Below are 18,512 nucleotides of genomic sequence, written 5' to 3'. Positions count from 1 at the left end.
TTGCCTACAAAGCCAAAAACGGACCAGCACCCACTTATCTCAAAGCACTTTTCACACCTCGCACGGCACCACGATCGGAGGGATCCTCTAGCACTGCTCGACTGGTCCCACCATCTCTCAGGGTACAAGGAAGGCATGCATCGAGACACTTCTCTGTTCTGGCACCAAGGTGGTGGAATGAACTTCCCCTAGATGTCTGAACAGCTGAGTCACTGGCAGTCTTCAAACGACATCTAAAGACTTACCCCTTCATAAAGTACTTAAGTTAGCACTTACCAAAAAAAAAGAAAAAAAAAGAATGTATTGTCTGAGCGCTTGTCTGTTACCTCCCCAACAGAGTTTTGGACTGATGGTTTTGCGAGTTTGTGACCTAGTCAGCCAATATCAGAATGTATTCTTGATAGACTCCAAAGCACTATTGTAAGTCGCTCTGGATAAGGGAGGCTGCCAAATGCCATAAATGTAAAATGTAAATGTAAATATCCAGCATTATATTAATGATGAGGTACTGACAGGTAGTAGAATATTTTAGCCCTCCTATTCAACCATTACTACCATTACTAACATTATTTATGTGTTAGATTTGTTAATTAAGATAATTAAAAAATATTTAAATTATGAGTAATCAATTAAATTTATTAAACTATTAATCGATCACTTAATGCTGTTCAGAATAAGGTCCTCTCTCCACTTACCTACAGTGATGTTAATGGAGTTGCTCCTGGATGATATGGAGGTACTTTCCCTGTATGAATAGACACAGGTGTACTGGCCCTGATGTGAGGCATCTACAGTCAGAGTAAATGTTGTTGTAGAATCTGCAGTTTGTGTCATTATTGATGTCCCAGTTTTATACAAACTGAAGTCTACAGAGATGCACGTTGGGCCGGGTGTGGTACATGTGAGCTGAAGGACTTCTCCAGGTGAGACCACAGAGTTTGGGGAGATCCAAGTCAATGTGGGAGCCTGCAAGTCTTATAACAAAAAAATATATAATAATAATTATATACATTTATTCACGTTTAACAGGATACTGCCACAAAAGAAAAACTTACTTGAGCACACAACTCCAGCATCTTCACCATGTCCACAGTTCTCTATTCCAAATCCATTGTGTGAGCACTGATCTATGTAGCTCTCAGTTCCATTACACTGCACATTATCCAGCCAGGTTGGTTCACTTCCCTCGCCAAAGTGGGCACTTTGAGGAGCGCTGACGGCTTTACCACATCCAAGCTGTCTACACACCACCTCTGCATCCTTTAAGTCCCAATCATCATCACACACTGTTCCCCACTGGGCTCTGTGCTGGATCTCCACTCGACCGCAACAGCTCCTCGGCCCATTCACCACTCTGATCTCATTACAGCCTGATTTATTATGTAAAAAGACAGAAGGTTTTACTAATTAATCATTTTTCTGTCAGCAACGCTCATGAGCTCTACAGTGAAATAATACTAGAAGACTAGAAGCAGTTGAGATTACAGAAAATTTTGCGCTTCCCTAGTTTTAATTCTTGTATGCTTGAGAATAGTGAATTTGTTCAACAGAATAAAACGCGTAGCTATTAAAAAGAAACGTGGCTATTGGAAAACGAGCCTTTCTGGAGTAAAAGCTATGTAAGGTTTGCACGTTTTTTCCTCAAAATGATTGCAGTCAGTGCAAAATATTTTAAGCCTGTTGATAAGTCCCTGCCACAGAAGGTTTACTCGAGTTGCTAGAAAGAATGGCATTTAAACTTGTCTTGATGCAAAAATTATTTTGTGCATAAATGGGAAGCATTAAAGCGTACACTATAATAGTGTCACTGTAGCTACTGAATAATTCACCATAGTTAGAACTCTCAAATCTAATCGGTCAGAAAGTGTTGGGTAATTTCTGTAACAACAGCTGTGACATTAGCGCATCTGCAAATCACAGATTTATATTAATGCGCTCATTCTACTATGTCTGGCCTCTCTCTGGCTGTTTTCTGTGTGATGGGCTCTAAAAGAGAAGGCTCACACCTCTGTCTAGTCTGATGTGCCTCAGAGAACAGACAGTACTCATCAGTGGAAAATCAACCACTTCCACCCAGCAACACAGTTTTGTTAGTATTTCCCTTGTTGGGCAAGTTAACTGACATTGTTCAACTGTCATCTCTTTCAGTGGGTGGCAGAGTCACCACTATTTCTGAAGCCGACCAAACTGCAGATGAACCCTCAAACTGCATGTACGCATGACGATAAACTCAAACATGGTGCATTGCTGTTCGCACAGAGTGGATCCTTGACAGATGCGCAAAAAGGATCAGAAGGATCGAGCCACATACGTCTTCACTATGAACTGTATACTACACAAATGAGATGGTACATACTGGACAGGAGAAGAAAGTACTGCTTAGAATTGTTTGTATGTAGTTTCAGCTGTTATGATTTTGAATCTAAAAACCAAGTTTACAATCAGCTTTCTTTTAAACAAAGAGATTCCTGTGCACTGCTGCAAATCTCTCCTCTCTGATCTCTCTCATCTTTGCATGCGATCTCACTCCACTTAACATCATAATCACTTAGTCAGTGATCTATGTTTTACTGTGGAGGAATAAGCCCCCAAGTTCTGTTTTTCCATTAAATTTCCTGCTCTTTGGAACATTGTTTTTGTAAGTGGCACCTTTGCTATAGTTTCTATTACTGGCCATCTGCCATGTGTGGAGTCTTTGACGCCCCTGCCATGTTTTTCTCCCTATTGTTCTTTTGTCTTACATACTATACCCCAAATGGGAACACAAGAACAAACATCAGGGCTGGCTAGTATAAATGTGCAAGAAGGGCTAAGCCACGTCTCTCTTTCAGGAAAAAAAATATAAGGTAGAGTTTTTGGAATCCACATAATCTTATTTGTAATTAACAAAAAATTATTTTTTACTGTATTTTATTTATTAGAGAACAAGTTATTTTTAATATACCTTTCACAGTGATGGGCAGGAGTTTGGTGGAAGTAAAGGTACGTGAAGACACGTTAACTTCATAAATACAGTTGTAGTTTCCCTGATGGACACAATCTGCCTTAGGAAAAAGGAAGACAGCTGAGTGATTAACAGCTGACTGAGTCCTGGTGATGTTGGATCCGCTGATCGCCAAGTGAAAGGAACCTCCTGGATACTGAGCTTTAACAGAGCAAATGACGGAGAATCCGTAGCCAATAGTAACTTCTGGTCCGTTAGGCCCCCAGTGGAACCATCCACCAGTGGCAGTGAAGGAGATGTTGGGCTGCTGTAAGTTTACTAGAGAACAACAGGCATTGTTTGTTAGGAACCTCAAATATAAAAGCCGGTCAGTGTGAATCTTACTGAAAATAATGAATGAACAGATCTAGACTGAACTACAATTTCAGACCCAATTAAAAAATATTGGAAAGGCTGACATTCTTCGTACTCGTGTGTGTATGTTGATCAGCCGTATCAAAAGTGCATTTCTGACACAGCTGATTTGTACTTAGTGACTCTGACAAAACTCTATAAAAGTTCAAGTGCACAGACAGCTGTGAGCACAAACTTAGCAATCAGGGTAAAGGCTCAAAAACAAAAGTGGACTTTAGTTTGATTTGAAAGGAATGATCAGGGTAAAGGCTGAAAGGCTGATGTGGAAATAATTTTGACTCACTTCTTTTCCAATAATAATATTTACTAATATAGAATATTAAAAATAAAAAGCAAGCACCAAATCTTCTCTCAGATGTTTCCGGTTGTTTTCCGTCAGCTGTTTATATTCCTTTTGTTTATGGCTTGTGGCTATGTTCAGACAGATCTGCCCGTCCTCAGTATATATGGTGGGATTTTTTTTTCTTTTACTTGAGTGATTAGTTTATTTGTCTTAATTTAAAGGTTTGTGTTGGCACACTTCCTTTTTCTTAATATTATTTAATTAATGGCAATAATACATAACGACTGGTTTTCACCAAATTTTCTCGAAGGTACTCTTAGTCCCTGACATTGTGAACTAGCATGAGGATGTGTTTTTGGCTCCAGACCTCTTCTATAAGTCACTCTGGATAAAGGCATCTGTTAAACACTGTAAATTTAATAAAACTAAGCATTTTAAACTCCACAGTATATTCCAGACATAAATGTGCAGTAATCCATGCAAATTATATAATCTGAAGTCGAGCAGGCAGAGGTTTAAATTAGTTATTCTTCTCATGAGTAAATTTACTCACAGTCCGGAACACGAGTAGAATACTAATGTTTTTCCAAATTTATGGGATTTTAATCAATACCAAATTTCTTGTGTAAACGCTTGCACTAACGATTTACACATAAATCCATTCATATCCAGCATAATATTAATGACGAGGTACTGACAGGTAGTATAATATTTTAGCCCTCCTATTCATCCATTACTACAATTACTAACATTATTTATGTGTTAGATTTGTTAATTAGGATAATTAAATAATGTTTTAATTAAGAGTATTCAATTAAAATTTATTAAACTATTAATCAATCATTTAACGCTGCTCAGAATAAGGTCCTCTCTCCACTTACCTACAGTGATGTTAATGGAGTTGCTCCTGGATGATATGGAGGTACTTTCCCTGTATGAGTAGTCACAGGTGTACTGGCCCTGGTGTGAGGCATCTACAGCCAGAGTAAATGTTGTTGTAGACTCTGCAGTTTGTGTCATTATTGATGTCCCAGTTTTATACAAACTGAAGTCTACAGAGATGCATGTTGGGCCGGGTGTGGTACATGTGAACTGAAGGACTTCTCCAGGTGAGACCAGAGAGTTTGGGGAGATCCAAGTCAATGTGGGAGCCTGCAGGTCTTATAACAAAAAAATATATAATAATAATTATATACATTTATTCACGTTTAACAGGATACTGCCACAAAAGAAAAACTTACTTGAGCACACAACTCCAGCATCTTCACCATGTCCACAGTTCTCTATTCCAAATCCATTGTGTGAGCACTGATCTATGTAGCTCTCAGTTCCATTACACTGCACATTATCCAGCCAGGTTGGTTCACTTCCCTCACCAAAGTGGGCACTTTGAGGAGCGCTGACGGCTTTACCACATCCAAGCTGTCTACACACCACCTCTGCATCCTTTAAGTCCCAATCATCATCACACACTGTTCCCCACTGGGCTTTGTGCTGGATCTCCACTCGGCCACAACAGTTACTTGGACCATTCACCAGCCTGATCTCTTTACAGCCTGATTCATTACATAAAAGGACAGAAATTTAACTAATCAGTTGTTTTATGTCAGTATTGCTTGTCTATTCAAAATAGACTGTCAACCTGAACAAACATTTGGCAGACACCTACTTTCCCATATTCCATCCCATATCATGATTATAATATAGATAATGTTATATTCTGACATTTACCCTTGGGGATCAGTAATCTACATCTATCTGTCTATCTATCTATCTATCTATCTGTCTGTCTGTCTGTCTGTCTGTCTGTCTGTCTACACTCCAAAAAACATGTGGAGTCTTTTAAGTCCCTGCCATATTTTTCTCCCTATTGTTCTCATTTTTCACATACTAGGAGGCAAGTAGTAACACCAGAACTAACAGCAAGGCTGGCTGGTATTACTGGTCACAAAGGGCTAAGCCCTGCCTCTCGTTCAAGAAAAAAACAAAAGGCTCAGTTTGGAATCCATGTCATCGTATTTGCTATTAACAAAAAGTTTGATGTCGATTTGTTTTTTTCTTTGTACAGTACTAGTATATCTTAATATACCTTTCACAGTGATGACCAGGAGTTTGGTGGAAGTAAAGGTACGTGAAGACATGTTAACTTCATAAGTACAGTTGTAGTTTCCCTGATGGATACAATCTGCCTCAGGAAAATGGAAGATAGCTGAATGGTTAACAGCTGACTGAGTCCTGGTGATGTTGGATCCACTGATCACCAAGTGAAAGAAACCTCCTGGATACTGAGGCTGAGTGGAACAAATGATGGAGAAGTTGTAGCCTATAGTCAATTCTGGTCCATCAGGTCCCTGGTGGAACCATCCACCAGCGGCACTGAAGGAGATACTGGGCTGCTGCAAGTTCACTAGAAAACAACAGGCAGGGTTTGGTAGGAATTTCAAACATAAAAGTCAGACAGTGTTTGTCTTAGTGAAAATGAATAAATGAACAGAACTAGACTGTGTTGTAGCTGCAATTAGAGCTGCAAATATTGTCTAGGGCTGGGAAAAATCCTTATAAAACAGATCCATTTATAATTATAAAGTTAATGAACAGATTACAAAAATGTTGCTATTTCATTAAAAAAAACAATGTATAATTGTTGATATGATATGCAAAGTTGTGAAGATAAGTCTTCAGGGGAAATCGGTTTAGGGATTTTGGTTTCTTTGCAGTAACATGACAAGCTGTGATTTTTGTTAGTAACTTCAAGACTGTTTATAGCTGTTACAACATAAGTGATAAGAGGAACTAAGCTGTTTCACTGATGTTCCACTACATTAAATATATCTAAAAATGGAGTATGATGTTTTATTCTTTAATAAATGATAGAAAAAAATTGGTAAAATGACGTGAGATAAGAGGAATAAACCATTTGGGGACATCAACTTTGGGGTGGTTAGAGTAAGCATCATCACAGCACCACATCATTGATTATATTCTTATACAAGTTATTGATGGTAATGGAATATTTAGCCCTCCTAATTAGAAGTCACTGAGTAATGATATTTATGGTTTTAGTCTGGTTAATTAAGATATTTAAATGATAGATAAAGTATGTGTAATCAATGACAATTATTTGAACAGCATAAACGATTAATTAATGACATGACAATCTTCAGTATAACATCCTCTCTGCACTTACCCACAGTAATAGTAATGGAGTTACTCCTGGATGAGGTGGAGGCACTGTCCCCATATGAATAGACACAGGTGTACTGGCCCTGATGTGAGGCATCTACAGTCAGAGTAAATGTTGTTGCAGACTCTGCAGTTTGCTTCTTTATTAATGTCCCATCTTTATACAAACTGAGGTCCACAGAGATGCATGTTGGGCTGGGTGTGGTACATGTGAACTGAAGGACTTCTCCAGGTGAGACCACAGAGTTTGGGGAGATCTGAGTCAAAGTGGGAGCCTGCAAGTCTAATGATAAAGAAGTGTTTTTAATAATGTTATAAATTTTTACAGTTTATACAGGCTGATGCTGCCAAACAACAATAACAACTTACTTGAGCAGACGACTCCAGCATCTTCACCATGTCCGCAGTTCTCTATTCCAAATCCATTGTGTGAGCACTGATCTATGTAGCTCTCAGTTCCATTACACTGCACATTATCCAGCCAGGTTGGTTCACTTCCCTCACCAAAGTGGGCACTTTGAGGAGCGCTGACGGCTTTACCACATCCAAGCTGTCTACACACCACCTCTGCATCCTTTAAGTCCCAATCATCATCACACACTGTTCCCCACTGGGCTTTGTGCTGGATCTCCACTCGACCACAACAGGTACTTGGACCATTCACCAGCCTGATATCTTTACAGCCTGATTTATTATGTAAAAAGACAGAAGGTTTTACTAATTAATCATTTTTCTGTCAGCAGCGCTCATGAGCTCTACAGTGATATAATACTGGAAGACATGCAGTTGAGATTACAGAAAATTTTGTACTTCCCTAGTTTTAATTCTTGTATGCTTGAGAATAGTGAATTTGTTCAATCGACTAAAACTCATAGCTATTAAAAAGTAACATGGCTATTGGAAAACGAGCCTTTCTGGAGTAAAAGCTATGTAAGGTTTGCATGTTTTTTTCCTCAAAATGATTGGAGTCAATGCAAAATATTTAAGCCTGTTGATAAGTCCCTGCCACAGAAGGTTTACTCGAGTTGGTAGAAAGAATGGCATTTAAACTTGTCTTGATGCAAAAATTATTTTGTGCATAAATGGGAAGCATTAAAATGTACACTATAATAGTGTCACTGTAGCTACTGAATAATTCACCATAGTTAGAATTCTCAAATCTAATCGGTCAGAAAGTGTTGGGTAATTTCTGTAACAACAGCTGTGACATTAACCGCAAAACACAGATTTATATTAATGCGCGCATTCTACTATGTTATCATATCCACACAGTGATGCTGGAAGATGCACAACCAACCAAACACACAACCAACCAAACACAAGGAGCCCTCTTCTGTAACAGTAATAGAAGGTCGTCACACTGGTGAAGCAAAAAACGGATCTAGGCGCCAATGTTTGGCCTCTCTCTGGCTGTTTTCTGTGTGACGGGCTCTAAAATAGAAGGCTCACACCTCTGTCTAGTCTGATGTGCCTCAGAGAACAGACAGTACTCATCAGTGGAAAATCAACCACTTCCACCCAGCAACACAGTTTTGTAAGTATTCCCCTTGTTGGGCAAGTTAACTGACATTGTTCAACCATCATCTCTTTCAGTGGGTGGCAGAATCCCCACTATTTCTGAAGCCGATTAAACTGCAGATGAACCCTCAAACTGCATGTACACATGACGATAAACTCAAACATGGTGCATTGCTGTTCGCACAGAGTGGATCCTTGACAGATGCTAACTGCACACACATGGACAAGCTGTATACTACATTGCCGTTCAGAGCGCGAAAAGGATCGGAAGGATCGAGCCACATACGTCTTCACTATGAACTGTATACTACACAAATGAGATGGTACATATTGGACAGGAGAAGAAAGTACTGCTTAGAATTGTTTGTACGTAGTTTCAGCTGTTATGATTTTGAATCTAAAAACCAAGTTAACAATCAGCTTTCTTTTAAACAAAGAGATTCCTGTGCACTGCTGCAAATCTCCCCTCTCTGACCTCTCTGACATCATAATCACTTAGTCAGTGATCTATGTTTTACTGAAGAGGAATAAGCCCCTAAGTTCTGTTTTTCCATTAAAGTTCCTGCACTTTGGAACATTGTTTTTGTAAGTGGCACCTTTGCTATAGTTTCTATTACTGGCCATCTACCACGTGTGGAGTCTTTGACGCCCCTGCCATATTTTTCTTCCTATTGTTCTTTTGTCTCACATACTATACCCCAAATGGGAACACAAGAACAAACATCAGGGCTGGCTGGTATAAATGTGCAAGAAGGGCTAAGCCATGTCTCTCTTTCAGGAAAAAAATATAAGGTAGAGTTTTTGGAATCCACATAATCTTATTTGCAATAAAAAAATACATTTTTTACTGTATTTAATTTAGTAGAGAACAAGTTATTTTTAATATACCTTTCACAGTGATGGGCAGAAGTTTGGTGGAAGTAAAGGTACGTGGAGACACGTTAACTTCATAAATACAGTTGTAGTTTCCCTGATGGACACAATCTGCCTTAGGAAAAAGGAAGACAGCTGAGTGATTAACAGCTGACTGAGTCCTGGTGATGTTGGATCTGCTGATCACCAAGTGAAAGGAACCTCCTGGATACTGAGCTTTAACGGAGCAAGTGATGGAGAATCCGTAGCCAATAGTCACTTCTGGTCCGTTAGGCCCCCAGTGGAACCATCCACCAGTGGCAGTGAAGGAGATGTTGGGCTGCTGTAAGTTTACTAGAGAACAACAGGCATTGTTTGTTAGGAACCTCAAATATAAAAGCCAGTCAGTGTGAGTCTTACTGAAAATAATGAATGAACAGATCCAGACTGAACTACAATTTCAGACCGAATTACAAAAATATTGGCTGACATTCTTCGTACTCGTGTGTGTATGTTGATCACCCATATCAAAAGCGCATTTCTGACACAGCTGATTTGTATTTAGTGACGCCAACAAAACTCTATAAAAGTTCAAGTGTACAGACAGCTGTGAGCACAAACTTAGCAATCAGGATAAAGGCTGAAAAACAAAAGTGGACTTTAGTTCGATTTGAAAGGAATGATAAGGATAAAGGCTGAAAGGCAGATGTGGAAATAATTTTGACTCACTTCTTTTCCAATAATAATATTTACTAATATTGAATATTAAAAATAAAAAGCGAGCACCAAATCTTCTCTCAGATGTTTCCAGTTGTTTTCCGTCAGCTGTTAATGTTCCTTTTGTTTATTGCTTGTGGCTATGTTGAGACAGATCTGCCTGTCCTCAGTATACATGGTGGGATTTTTTTGTTTTAAATGAGTGATTAGTTTATTTATCTTAATTTAAAGGTTTGTGTTGGCTCACTTCCTTTTTCTTAATATTATTTAATTAATGGCAATAATACATAACGACTGGTTTTCACCAAATTTTCTCGATGGTACTCTTAGTCCCTGACATTGTGAACTAGCATGAGGATGTGTTTTTGGCTCCAGGCCTCGTCTATAAGTCACTCTGGATAACAGCATCTGTTAAACGCTGTAAATTTAATAAAACTAAGCATTTTAAACTCCACAGTATATTCCAGACATAAAAGTGCAGTAATCCATGCAAATTATATAATCTGAAGTCGATCAAGTAGAGGTTTAAATTAGTTAGACTTCTCATGAGTAAATTTACTCACACTCCGAAACACGAGTAGAATACTAATGTTTTTCCAAATTTATGGGATTTTCATCAATACCAAATTTCTTGTGTAAACGCTTGCACTAACGATTAACGCATATATCCATTCATATCCAGCATAATATTAATGACGAGTTACTGACAGGTAGTATAACATTTTAGCCCTCCTATTCATCCATTACTACAATCACTAACATTATTTATGTGTTAGATTTGTTAATTAAGATAATTAAATAATATTTAAATTATGAGTAATCAATTAAATTTATTAAACTAATAATCAATCTCTTAACGCTGTTCAGAATAAGGGCTTCTCTCCACTTACCTACAGTGATGTTAATGGAGTTGCTCCTGGATGATATGGAGTTACTTTCCCTGTATGAATAGTCACAGGTGTACTGGCCCTGATGTGAGGCATCTACAGTCAGAGTAAATGTTGTTGTAGACTCTGCAGTTTGTGTCATTATTGATGTCCCAGTTTTATACAAACTGAAGTCTACAGAGATGCATGTTGGGCTGGGTGTGGTACATGTGAACTGAAGGACTTCTCCAGGTGAGACCACAGAGTTTGGGGAGATCCGAGTCAATGTGGGAGCCTGCAAGTCTAATAATAAAGAAGTGTTTTTAATAATGTTATAAATTTTTTCAGTTTATACAGGCTGATGCTGACAAACAACAATAACAACTTACTTGAGCAGACGACTCCAGCATCTTCACCATGTCCGCAGTTCTCTATTCCAAATCCATTGTGTGAGCACTGATCTATGTAGCTCTCAGTTCCATTACACTGCACATTATCCAGCCAGGTTGGTTCACTTCCCTCACCAAAGTGGGCACTTTGAGGAGCGCTGATGGCTTTACCACATCCAAGCTGTCTGCACACCACCTCTGCATCCTTTAAGTCCCAATCATCATCACACACTGTTCCCCACTGGGCTTTGTGCTGGATCTCCACTCGACCACAACAGGTACTTGGACCATTCACCAGCCTGATATCTTTACAGCCTGATTTATTATGTAAAAAGACAAGAGGTTTTACTAATTAATATTTTTTCTGTCAGCAACGCTCATGAGATTACAGAAAATTTTGTACTTCCCTAGTTTTAATTCTTGTATGCTTGAGAATAGTGAATTTGTTCAATCGACTAAAACTCATAGCTATTAAAAAGTAACATGGCTATTGGAAAACGAGCCTTTCTAGAGTAAAAGCTATGTAAGGTTTGCATGTTTTTTTCCTCAAAATGATTGGAGTCAATGCAAAATATTTAAGCCTGTTGATAAGTCCCTGCCACAGAAGGTTTACTCGAGTTGCTAAAAAGAATGGCATTTAAACTTGTCTTGATGCAAAAATTATTTTGTGCATAAATGGGAAGCATTAAAACGTACACTATAATAGTGTCACTGTAGCTACTGAATAATTCACCATAGTTAGAACTCTCAAATCTAATCGGTCAGAAAGTGTTGGGTAATTTCTTTAACAACAGGTATGACATTAACCGCAAAACACAGATTTATATTAATGCGCGCATTCTACTATGTTATCATATCCACACAGTGATGCTGGAAGATGCACAACCAACCAAACACACAACCAACCAAACACAAGGAGCCCTCTTCTGTAACAGTAATAGAAGGTCGTCACACTGGTGAAGCAAAAAACGGATCTAGGCGCCAATGTTTGGCCTCTCTCTGGCTGTTTTCTGTGTGATGGGCTCTAAAATAGAAGGCTCACACCTCTGTCTAGTCTGATGTGCCTCAGAGAACAGACAGTACTCATCAGTGGAAAATCAACCACTTCCACCCAGCAACACAGTTTTGTAAGTATTCCCCTTGTTGGGCAAGTTAACTGACATTGTTCAACCATCATCTCTTTCAGTGGGTGGCAGAATCCCCACTATTTCTGAAGCCGATTAAACTGCAGATGAACCCTCAAACTGCATGTACACATGACGATAAACTCAAACATGGTGCATTGCTGTTCGCACAGAGTGGATCCTTGACAGATGCTAACTGCACACACATGGACAAGCTGTATACTACATTGCCGTTCAGAGCGCGAAAAGGATCGGAAGGATCGAGCCACATACGTCTTCACTACGAACTGTATACTACACAAATGAGATGGTACATATTGGACAGGAGAAGAAAGTACTGCTTAGAATTGTTTGTATGTAGTTTCAGCTGTTATGATTTTGAATCTAAAAACCAAGTTTACAATCAGCTTTCTTTTAAACAAAGAGATTCCCGTGTACTGCTGCAAATCCCTCTCTGATCTCTCTCATCTTTGCATGCGATCTCACTCCACTTAATATCATAATCACTTAGTCAGTGATCTATGTTCTACTGAGATAGAATAAGCCCTAAGTTCTGTTATTCCATTAAATTTCCTGCACTTTGGAACATTGTTTTTGTAAGTGGCACCTTTGCTATAGTTTCTATTACTGGCCATCTGCCACGTGTGGAGTCTTTGACGCCCATGCCATATTTTTCTCCCTATTGTTCTTTTGTCTCACATACTATACCCCAAACGGGAACACAAGAACAAACATCAGGCCTGGCTGGTATAAATGGGCAAGAAGGGCTAAGCCATGTCTCTCTTTCAGGAAAAAAATATAAGGTAGAGTTTTTGGAATCCACATAATCTTATTTGCAATAAAAAAAAATACATTTTTTACTGTATTTAATTTAGTAGAGAACAAGTTATTTTTAATATACCTTTCACAGTGATGGGCAGGAGTTTGGTGGAAGTAAAGGTACGTGAAGACACGTTAACTTCATAAATACAGTTGTAGTTTCCCTGATGGACACAATCTGCCTTAGGAAAAAGGAAGACAGCTGAGTGATTAACAGCTGACTGAGTCCTGGTGATATTGGATCCACTGATCACCAAGTGAAAGGAACCTCCTGGATACTGAGCTTTAACGGAGCAAGTGATGGAGAATCCGTAGCCAATAGTCACTTCTGGTCCGTTAGGCCCCCAGTGGAACCATCCACCAGTGGCAGTGAAGGAGATGTTGGGCTGCTGTAAGTTTACTAGAGAACAACAGGCATTGTTTGTTAGGAACCTCAAATATAAAAGCCAGTCAGTGTGAGTCTTACTGAAAATAATGAATGAACAGATCCAGACTGAACTACAATTTCAGACCGAATTACAAAAATATTGGCTGACATTCTTCGTACTCGTGTGTGTATGTTGATCACCCATATCAAAAGCGCATTTCTGACACAGCTGATTTGTATTTAGTGACGCCAACAAAACTCTATAAAAGTTCAAGTGTACAGACAGCTGTGAGCACAAACTTAGCAATCAGGATAAAGGCTCAAAAACAAAAGTGGACTTTAGTTTGATTTGAAATGAATGATCAGGGTAAAGGCTGAAAGGCAGATGTGGAAATAATTATGACTCACTTCTTTTCCAATAATAATATTTACTAATATAGAATATTAAAAATAAAAAGCAAGCACCTGTTACGATCACCAGCTGGAGTGCCCATGAACTCCACTAGAGGGCACACCACCCCGGACTCTTGCCATTGTCCTCAGGGCTCCATTTCCCATGTGTTCCTTGCCCCACCTGTGTCATGTGCTACCCTTGTTTGTGTGTCATGTTCTGATTGGTTCCTTTGTTTCGTGTGTCATGTTTTCATTGGTTGGTTTTGTCATGTGTTCTCCCTGTTCTATATAAAAGTTGCTCACCCATGCTCCTAGGGGGCTGATTGTTGTGTTGTGTTTGTGATTGTTATAGCCATTCCGAGTTTCTGAGTTTCCTAGTTTACCTGTGTTTTTGACCCTTGGACTGTTTTTCATGTTTTTGATTGTTTGCTGCCTGCCCTGACCATTGCCTGTGTTCTGGATTACTCTTTTGCTCCTGCCTTGGATTATGCTGTTTGCTGGTGCTCGACCCTGCCTGTTTTGACCACGCTAGGAAATAAAGCCTTGCATTTGGATCCCCAACCCCGTTGTCGACCGCTCTACGTTACAGCACCAAATCCTCTCTCAGATGTTTCCGGTTGTTTTCCGTCAGCTGTTCATGTTCCTTTTGTTTATGGCTTGTGGCTATGTTCAGACAGATCTGCCCCTCATCAGTTTATATAGTGGCATTTTCTTGTTTTAATTGAGTGATTAGTTTATTTGTCTTAATTTAATGGTTTGTGTTGGCTCACTTCCTTTTTCTTAATATTATTTAATTAATGGCAATATTACAAAATGAATGGTTTTCACCAAATTTTCTCGATGGTACTCTTAGTCCCTGACATTGTGAACTAGCATGAGGATGTGTTTTTGGCTCCAGACCTCTTCTGTAAGTCACACTGGATAACAGCATCTGTTAAACGCTGTAAATTTAATAAAACTAAGCATTTTAAACTCCACAGTATATTCCAGACATAGAAGTGCAGTAATCCATGCAAATTATATAATCTGAAGTCGATCAGCCAGAGGTTTAAATTAGTTAGTCTTCTTATGAGTAAATTTACTCACACACCAGAGCACGAGTAGAATACTAATGTTTTTCCAAATTTATGGGATTTTAATCAATACCGAATTTCTTGTTTAAACGCTTGCACTAACGATTTACGCATAAATCCATTCATATCCAGCATAATATTAATGACGAGTTACTGACAGGTAGTAGAATATTTTAGCCCTCCTATTCATCCATTACTACAATTACTAACATTATTTATGTGTTAGATTTGTTAATTAAGATAATTAAATAATATTTAAATTATGAGTAATCAATTAAATTTTTAAACTATTAATCAATCACTTAACGCTGTTCAGAATAAGGTCCTCTCTCCACTTACCTACAGTGCTGTTAATGGAGTTGCTCCTGGATGATATGGAGGTACTTTCCCTGTATGAATAGTCACAGGTGTACTGGCCCTGATGTGAGGCATCTACAGTCAGAGTAAATGTTGTTGTAGAATCTGCAGTTTGTGTCATTATTGATGTCCCAGTTTTATACAAACTGAAGTCTACAGAGATGCATGTTGGGCTGGGTGTGGTACATGTGAACTGAAGGACTTCTCCAGGTGAGAGCACAGAGTTTGGGGAGATCCGAGTCAGTGTGGGAGCCTGCAAGTCTTATAACAAAGAAATATATAATAATATTTATGTACATTTACTTTTTAACAGGATACTGCCACAAAAGAACAACTTACTTGAGCAGACGACTCCAGCATCTTCACCATGTCCACAGTTCTCTATTCCAAATCCATTGTGTGAGCACTGATCTATGTAGCTCTCAGTTCCAGTACACTGAACATCATCCAGCCAGGTTGGTTCACTTCCCTGACCAAAGTGGGCAGCTTGAGGAGCGCTGATGGCTTTACCACATCCAAGCTGTCTGCACACCACCTCTGCATCCTTTATGTCCCAATCATCATCACACACTGTTCCCCACTGGGCTTTGTGCTGGATCTCCACTCGACCACAACAGTTACTTGGACCATTCACCAGCTTGATCTCTTTACAGCCTGATTTATTACATAAAAAGACAGAAAGTTTTACTAATCAATAATTTTTTATGTCAGTAATGTTTAGGAGCTCTACAGTAAAATAATACTCGAAGAAAATTCAGCTGAGGTTGCAGAACATTTTGAACTTCTCTATCTTCAAGTCTTGTGAAACAACTAAGTAAGTAACTAAGTAAGGTACTGTGAATGGTATCTTGGGGATCTTAGAAAATAAACTCAACAGAGAGAGGGGTTTCTGACATTTCTTGGTCGTGGTGAAAAAAATCTGCCAGCAAAAGACAAAATATACTTACAGTATGTTAAAACATTGATAACTGCTGATATTAATATTGTTTGTAATGTAAAAAATTATTTTTCAAATAAAACACTGACATGTAAGTCATCATCAATTTAATTCATAAAACCTAATTAGGCCTATGTCTTATCTTTCTTTGCTTAAGACAATTAATCAATAAACTGTGTCTACAGTTCATTGTCTACAGTTCAAGATTGAGACTATTATTAATACATAAGCTCAAATACATTGCCAAGAATAAAAAGTCATGTATAATATTTTGTTTAGAGAAAAGTTTAAGAAAAATTGGAATACGCTTATTCTGTCACTTCTCATTTCCATGACAACCAAACACTAGTGTTTTTGAAAAGACAATTTTTTTTTCTCTTGTGTGATGGCAGCAGTAACGTGATACTTTAATACAGAAAATATTCATTGTTTACATAAATGCCACATGAATTTAAAACCTGATTTTTAAGGTCTTTTTTAAAATCATAACTTTAGATCATTTTAAACTTTTCTAAATATTTATAATGTTTTACTGTGTTTGCTGCGATCATCATCACTGCTGGCAACGTTCTCTCGTGCAGACGCACACAGCTCTCCAGTCTGGTGAAATCACAGAATGGAAATGCAAACAAATGTGCCCCCATTCTGATACACCTCCATTGACGTACAGCTCGAATTGTGGTTTAATAAAAACAAAATCTTTACAAGCAGCACGTCACAGTGCACCACCCAGTGATTCTACTCACTCAGTGTGAAGTATACGCTCAGTGTCATGTACCTGTCTATACCAAGCCTTTTGATTCAGTGCTATTGTGTTTATGGTTACAACTATGTTTCTGGATTCTTGCTTATGTCTTTGTCTCTTTCCCAAGTCTCATTGTCTCATTGTTTGTACATGGCCTGACTTCTGTTGACCTTGACTTTGCTTATCATTTTGGATTTGTTCACCTTTGGTAAAATAAATAAACTTAACCCAAAGAGACTCAGGCCATGGATGATTACATCACCGAAGCCCTGAAACGTACATTACATTCATCCCTCCACATCACCTGCATCTGCTGGGTTTTCTTCATGGAAAAGAAAGGAGGGGGTCTCAGACCATGCATCAGTTATTGCAGATTGAACCAAGTAACAGTCAAGTACCACTATCCTCTGCCCCTGGTCACTGTAGCCCTGGAACAACTCAGAGAGGCAAAATTTTTTACCAACCTCGACCTGTGCCATGCCTATAACCTCTTCCCTATCCGTGGGGGTGATGAATAGAAAATGGCCTTCAGCACCACCTCTTGCCACTTCAAGTACTGCATCATGCCATTGGGTTTCCTGCGCTCCAGAAGTGTTTCAGCGCTTCATAAACAATGTCATCACCTACACTGACAACATTCTCATTTACTCCTCATCCAAAGAGGTTCACATAATCCATGTCAGAAATGGTTTTGCTTGACTTCTGGAAAACCAACTCTTCTCAAAGGGGAGAAATGTGAGTCCCATGTGACCACAATCTCATTCCTCAGCTACATCATCAACAAAGAAGGAGTTCTTTTGGACCAGGACAAGGTCACCACCATCACTAACTGGCCAATCTCCACCACAGTTAAGGAGCTACAGAGTTTCCTAGGGTTTGCCAACTATTACCAAAGGTTCATCCGAGGGTTCAGCTCCATCACCACACCCCTCACAGCCTTACTCAAGAAAGTCCCCAAGAAACTACAATGGAAATTACAATGGCTGACTACAATGACTGACCAAGCGTTCACAAGCGTTCACATCGGCCCCCATCTCGAAGCACCCAGATTCATCCAGGCTCTACATATTGGAAGTGGATGCTTCAGATACCAACGTGGGGCAGTTCTGTCACAGAAGTTTAGTGAGAAACCTAAGCTTCACCCAGTGGCATTCTTTTCCAAAAATTGTCCCTGTTTGAATGAAACAATGACATAGGCAACAGAGAACTCCTTGCAGTGAAGCTAACCTTGGAGGAATGGCATCACTGGCTGGAGGGGTCCAAACACCCATTCATGATATACACTGACCATAAAAATCACGAATCCATCAAGACGGCCAAAAGACTCAACTCATGTCAGGCAAAGTGGAGGTTTGATTTCACCGTCTCCTACCACCCAAGGTCTAAGAATACCAAAGCTGAGTCCCTCTCATACCTGTACCCAGCCCCTCCCAAGGAGGACGCCAAAGAGCACATCTTGCAACCATCCTGTTTTGCGGTATCCTGGGAGGTAGACCAGGAAATTGAGAGTGCCCCAGGCCTAAGAACCCCC

At 39.1% G+C, this 18,512-nt stretch overlaps 1 protein-coding gene across 1 annotated transcript in view; it reads right to left on the bottom strand.

Moving 5' to 3' along the window:
- Window positions 1–18,512, bottom strand: part of LOC113528221 (deleted in malignant brain tumors 1 protein-like) — a 40,612-nt gene that overhangs the window by 4,831 nt on the left and 17,269 nt on the right. The window contains exons 9-20 of the mRNA XM_053239392.1: window positions 15,639–15,953; window positions 15,245–15,560; window positions 13,192–13,607; window positions 11,167–11,481; window positions 10,802–11,080; window positions 9,231–9,548; window positions 7,194–7,508; window positions 4,883–5,197; window positions 4,523–4,801; window positions 2,945–3,262; window positions 1,011–1,370; window positions 696–974 (exon numbers count right to left, since the gene is read on the bottom strand). Of these exons, the coding sequence (XP_053095367.1) occupies window positions 696–974; window positions 1,011–1,370; window positions 2,945–3,262; window positions 4,523–4,801; window positions 4,883–5,197; window positions 7,194–7,508; window positions 9,231–9,548; window positions 10,802–11,080; window positions 11,167–11,481; window positions 13,192–13,607; window positions 15,245–15,560; window positions 15,639–15,953 (3,825 nt within the window). The remainder of the gene's footprint in view (window positions 1–695; window positions 975–1,010; window positions 1,371–2,944; window positions 3,263–4,522; window positions 4,802–4,882; window positions 5,198–7,193; window positions 7,509–9,230; window positions 9,549–10,801; window positions 11,081–11,166; window positions 11,482–13,191; window positions 13,608–15,244; window positions 15,561–15,638; window positions 15,954–18,512) is intronic.

Source organism: Pangasianodon hypophthalmus, chromosome 13 (assembly GCF_027358585.1).
Source record: "Pangasianodon hypophthalmus isolate fPanHyp1 chromosome 13, fPanHyp1.pri, whole genome shotgun sequence".
In the NCBI taxonomy this organism is placed as follows: domain Eukaryota; kingdom Metazoa; phylum Chordata; class Actinopteri; order Siluriformes; family Pangasiidae; genus Pangasianodon; species Pangasianodon hypophthalmus.
This window is presented reverse-complemented; position numbering and strand designations above follow the sequence as displayed.